Source organism: Eurytemora carolleeae, unplaced genomic scaffold (assembly GCF_000591075.1).
Source record: "Eurytemora carolleeae unplaced genomic scaffold, Eaff_2.0 scaffold51, whole genome shotgun sequence".
Classification (NCBI taxonomy): Eukaryota; Metazoa; Arthropoda; class Copepoda; order Calanoida; family Temoridae; genus Eurytemora; species Eurytemora carolleeae.
In genome coordinates, this window is record NW_019396200.1 from 577576 (window position 1) to 583864 (window position 6289).

Here is a 6289-nt window from a genome sequence, read left to right on the forward strand (position 1 = left end):
GCCCCCCCCCCCCTTCAAACCGATAAACGGTAGCAAAATGATTATTGTTGTAATGAAAGGGAAAACAGAAAACATGAAGTAAATATATTTATACAGCCTTATTTATTCTGAATTTGTTCATCGTTTTAGTTTTACAACATGACTATTTTGATTAATAATTTTTACTGTATTCTCCATTTTACAAATATTCATTAGCCATCTGATGATGTTGTAGTATTGCAACGAAATATATTATGGCGAAAATGACAGTTGTTTAAAACCTAGAGTGAGAGTGATGAGTTGGATTAGAGAGAGTAAAATCATGAAATCAGTGAAGTTTTTCCAAAAGAATTAAGAATACATTTTCTATTTTTCATTCAGGTTTTAATCAGCACAATAGGTGTAAAGTTGCAAGGTTGCAACCCCCCTCCCTATTTATTCTGTTATTCAAAATAATTGCATCATTATCCTTTAGAAGTTTATTTCTTGGGAAAACTAATGATGAATTTTCTATTTTTCATTTTTGAGGACATCGTTTCAACTAAACAACATTGCATATTCTTTATAAGACACTATATCAAGGGAAAACAGAAGCAACTGTTGAGAATGAGATCACAAAAAACATCTCAATCTCTTTTTTTTAATCCGTATGGATCATTTAGTTTTTAGAAATCCAAGCAGAATTTTTTTTCATTTGTTTATTGAAGTATTTTATCACGAAGAAATATTTATGATCTTGATCCGTATCCATTTTTCTTGGGCGAATCCAGGATCCGGAACCATTTTTCTAGGGCAAATCCAGGATCCGGATCAGCATCTTTAAATGGTTCTTAAGCACTGCCTCAAACATTAATTTTATTGTAAGTTTCTAAATCCTGGGACCGAAGATAATAAATTTGAGCTACGTCGCTAAACTACTTACTGCCTGTTCAAATTTATTAAATTCTGTCCATGTTGAGTAAGAGCAAGAATGTAATGCAAGGAAAGTTAATTGCAGTTGCGTATACTCTGCGTACATATTGAAACCAGTTCTCTCTGGACGGAATTTGTAATCAAGAATAGATGCCTCAGTGTTCGTTTAGTATCCGAGGAGGTTAAAAGCATTGAATTTTGATAATTTTGATAATTCACATTTAGTTTTCTATGACCAGAATATTTCATTGATTATTTATGTGAAAGATGGATCCCATGTCAGGCTTCGACATCCGTCTTGTGTTGACATTACCGCCCAGTGACAGTACACTGCAGTACAAAAGATACGTACACCATTAACATATCTTTCCTTGCATTATAAACTTGAGTAAGAGTAAGAATACCTGATATGTCCATATCTTGAGCATGTTGCAACACTAGATACTGTTAGAAAGGTGAGGTCTGATATCCACACGGGTACCCTTTACAGTGCACATTTCAGTTCAGTACAGTACAGTACAGTACACTACAGTACACTACAGTACAGTACAATTTTTAGTCATTGTACACTGTACAGTTAATCTAATGCGTACAGTGAAAAAGGAAACTGGGGCGGAATTTAATGATTTTGGGAGAGGGCACTGAAATATCTACTGCCGCGCCGGTTCAAATCCTGAACTACCGGTTTTAATCCTCATGAATCTTAAACTTTGAATCGGTGATTCAGGATTTGATCCTGTGGTGGGTAATTCAGCGCCCTCTCCAATTTATAGAATTTGGTCCCATGTTTTTTAACTTTTTTTCTACACTCACAACCTGATACTGTAGATAGGGATGGGCAATAGCCAGATTCGTTTTACACAAACTTTTAATATTTTCAAACTTTTAAAATGTTTTACGACAGGGTCCATCATTTTAAAACTTCATTCTGTAGAAGTTTGCGTTCATCAAACATACAAATTTGCTACCCTAGAAGAAAATATAAGGCAAAAACGATCGTTTTTTTTAAACAAATATTTTTATGTTAGGATTTTAAAATGATAGTTTTTGGTAAGTTTTTGCCTCAAATTATCACCAAGGAAAAAAAATTTACATGTTTGATAAAGCAAACTTCTACAGAATAAAGTTTTTAAATAGTGGACCCTTCTCAGATTGTCGTAACCCCTTTTAAAAGTCTAAAACTATAAAATGTTTCTGTAAAACGAACATAGCTTTGCCCATCGCTAGCTGTAGAGACTTTTATATTTTAAAGTATGAATTCTGCTAGATCAAGAAGATAAGTTGAAAATATCAAAAGGTGTCCACCATCAGTTAATAAACATAAGAGAATTGTTCTGTTCAGTTTAATACATGTGATTTTTTTTAAAATTCAATAATTCAACAATATAAAAAAAATTGTCTTACCTAAAAATTAAAAAAATTTACATTAAATTATTTTGTTTAAGTTCACCTCATTTGTAGGAAATCTGGTCTTACGTTTTTAGCTCTGAAGATTGGCTCCTTTTATCATACATGATCAAACATTTAATTAGTTTTTTAATCAATTAATCAATTTGACAATCATAACTAATTTATATAACAACTAATCAATCAATCAATCAGTTAATCAACTATCAATTAGTCAATCAACCATTTTATAAATCAATTTATAAATCAACCAATCAGCTAATCAATCAAGCAATCGTTCAATCAATCAATCAGTCATTTTACTGGCTGATAAGTCAGCTTTAAAAACAATTAATCAATTAACAAAATTGATAAATTTCACTTTTTTTAATTAACTATCTTATTAGGGAAAAAATAATTCCTCGGTAGCGTTTTTAAAATTTTGAAAATAATTGTCGTCTAACTCTCTACCATAAAAGGCAAATATAAAATTCCTTGATAAATAAAAAATGTATTTAAACATTTGGTAAATCTAATAATAACCTTTTGCAACTATTGTGTGGTTATAAATAAAACATGTAAATATTATGTTAAATAACCTGTAACCAAACATGATATAATTATCATTTATATATATATACCATTTTTCAGATAAAGGGGTTTTTAGATTATATCTTGTATGGTTTCAGATACTATATGCAAGATAGGTATAAAGAGGTTATCAGGTAACTTTCAACTATATCTAATAAAGGGGTTTTTAGATTATATTTTGTATGGTTTCAGATAGTATATGCAAGATAGGTATAAAGAGGTTATCAGGTAACTTTCAACTATATCTAATAAAATCAAACTAAAAGAATTTAAAACATGTAAATACTATGTTAAATAACCTGTAACCAGACATGATATAATTATCATTTATATATATATACCAAGTTTCAGATAAAGGGGTTTTTAGATTATATCTTGTATGGTTTCAGATAGTATATGCAAGATAGGTATTAATAGGTTATCAGGTAACTTTCAACTATATCTAATAAAGGGGTTTTATATTATAGTTTGTATGGTTTCAGATAGTATATGCAAGATAGGTACCTCTGCCTCCCCGCCTCCCCGCCCCAAAACAAAAATAGAAGAGAAAAAAGTTTCCTGGATGAATTTTCCAATTTCGAATTCAATAATCCCACTTCGCATATTTCATGAGAAATTCGAATGTTTTAAGATACACACAACTTTTTTGAAAATCATGCATGTGGAGAATGAAGATGGGTGGCAAATAAAAACTTTTCACGTATGTTTTAGATTGATCCAATTTATTTATCTAAATTGTGCCAAAATACAATACATTTAGGCAAACTTTAGGTTTCTTAGGTTTTAAAAACGCTCCGCAACCCTTTTCTAACAATTTTAGCTTTTAAATAACGCTTTTAAAGTAAATAATATAAATAAAAATTTCATAAATTTTTCGGTTAAAAATTTACTGACGACACTGAAACAGACAAGCAGGGGTGAATATTTTTTAGAATGATTTTGAAGATCTCAGGGGGAAAATGTGAAAATCATATACCAGGTTTTTTCATCCTTTTTTATACTTTTTACTCTAAAATTTATCTGTTTAACCTTAAAAATCATTTATTTTCTCAAATTGCAAATTGAGCGAACTACCATAGAACTTTAAGGGAAAATAAATTTTCAAAGCGGGGGGGGGGGGGTGTTAAATATACACCCCTGCAAAAAGCCATATACATATAAAGATGTCTGCCATTTTTTTAAGTGTGCACCATTTTGCTGATTATATCGTGTATGCCTGAATACTCTTGTCTAAATCCCAAATCTGTAGATCCAACTCCTTTCCACCAACTGCGACCAGATTCTTAGATTCTCTACACTGCCGCAGTCTACACAGCTTCCTCCCTTAACATAGCCGAATTTAATTAATTGGATAGGTTGCTGACTTACCTACAGCCGGTTCAAATCTTGAATCACCGCTTCAAATCCTGGGGAAAATTTAACTTTGAATCGGTAAATCAAATTGGAACCAGCGGTAGATGGTTCAGCGACCTAGTTCAAAATTCATTTAATATGGTTCCAGGTCTAGATCGAACTATGCAAGCTTTGAGCAATGAATTAACAATAACCTGAGATCGGACTGAATAATATGATAATCTTATGAGGAAAAAAATGTAATAATGAAAATTCTTAAACGAGATGAAATAATCTTGACGTATTCTTTAACAAAGTGAATAGTATTATTTGTAGTTCTCGTCGTGCTTGATAATATGTTGGAAATAGTTTCTTCAATTGATATTTGCACTCGGCACCAGAAGCGTTATTAAACCAAACCTTACACTCAGTGTAAGGTTTTAAACATAAGTTTGGTTTGGAAATTTCTTCTCCTGTATTAAGTTGTGGTTAGTGGAGGATAAGTCATATTAAAAAATGAAAAAATTACGCATTGAGTGTTCACTAATTTCTTCAACTTCAGTATTACCTATCTTTAGGCTCTCTGCATGCTTCTCCTTCTCTTCTTCAGTCATAACAATCTCCTTTCCTAGTTTTCCCATCCTTCTCACCTTCATCCAACATACATTCATTCATCTTGGTTTACTTGTCATTACTTCTAAATGTGTCTGTTATTGGTCGTTACTTTACGTTACTTGTAGTTAATTGTTGTTTCATGTCGTTTCCAGTCCTTTCAGGGGGTTTCTAGTCATTTCCAGTCGTTTCCAGTCTTTTCTCGTCGTTGCTGGTTGTTTAGAATCGTTTGTAGTTGTTTGTAGTTGATTCTAATCGTTTCTAGTCATTTCTGGTCGTTTCTATTTCGATTCTATTTTTTGTTTCTATTTTTCGTTTCTATTTCGTTTCTATTTTGTTTCTATTTCGTTTCCATTTCGTTTCCATTTCGTTTCCATTTCGTTGAAGTATATTCTACCATGATGTGCAATTCTAATTCGCTATCTGTACTAATAATATTATTATCTAACTATTTGTATATTGACCCAGCCGGGCTAGCCCGGTCAGTTCATTTTACCTGTTTATAAATAAAGTAGTTGAATATCATTTGTTGATTAGAACGGACGTATACAGAGCCTTGAGTGTTGGCTAGAGATAGAGAGCCTTGAGTTTTGGCTAGAGATTTAGTTAAATATGATCTCATTAGACTTTGAGTAAAGTAATCGTTAGAGAATTAGCGTCTAGATTTGTTACAAAAGTGGTGGCAGCCGTGGCAGCGGTGGGATTTAAAATAACCCTAAATCTAGATGCCGGAGACCCCGAAATTATTTCGGAAGAAGATTAGAGTGAAGAATTTTTTTAACGGGTTAGCCAGAGAAGTGTTAACCGGAGAAGAGTTGCCTGGGAGAGTTCCAAGTGTGAATCCAGGAAATACAGTGGCTACCTCGCAGGGTTATCCTAGTTTACCCAGCGACGATTCTGAATCGGAAGGAGAGATGGAGGGACCATCTCACCCAGGACTAGACGGCATGGCGGAGATAAGGCAGCAGTTCCAGATGCTACAAGCTCAGTTGGCGGAGACTAAGGATAAATTGGCGAGTATTGAGCAGAAAGATAAGGAGAAATCATTCGCCCAGACATGGCAAGAGGTAGCTACACCGGAAACACAGGATCCTATCGGAAGAGTAGTTGCAATACTAGAATGTACTAAGGTAGAAGATGCTCAGGTGGATTACTTAAATTATCTGAAGGCGGAGAAGGCAGCTGGTAGATGAGATAGACAGACGTTGAGAGATCTGAGCAGGGCGGAGGCTGAGTACAAGAAGAGGATGTTGGAGTTTAGCTGCAAAGCTCCGACCTAAGATGGTAATCCTGCCAAAGTATTTGACTGGTGTGGTGAGTTAGAGAAACATCTGTCAAGAAATGAGTGTGAAACGATCCCCAATGAGGCAATAAAGAGGATGTTACTCGACTGAATAATAGGAAAGGCACAGTCTGAGATCGTATTGTTGAAACCTGATGGGTTGGCTTTTGACAACTACGAGATTGGTGAGTTCTT

General features: G+C 33.5%; 1 protein-coding gene across 1 annotated transcript in view; it reads right to left on the reverse strand.

Annotated features, from left to right (window-relative positions):
• LOC111697938 (WD repeat-containing protein 74) overlaps positions 1 to 4850 on the reverse strand; it is a gene marked incomplete at its 5' end in the record, with an annotated part of 9510 nt that extends 4660 nt beyond the window's left edge. The window contains 4 exon segments of the mRNA XM_023468111.1: positions 1296 to 1373; positions 2342 to 2391; positions 4085 to 4191; positions 4769 to 4850. Coding sequence (XP_023323879.1) covers positions 1296 to 1373; positions 2342 to 2391; positions 4085 to 4191; positions 4769 to 4850 — 317 coding nt within the window.
• Between the last annotated feature and the right edge of the window lie 1439 nt (positions 4851 to 6289).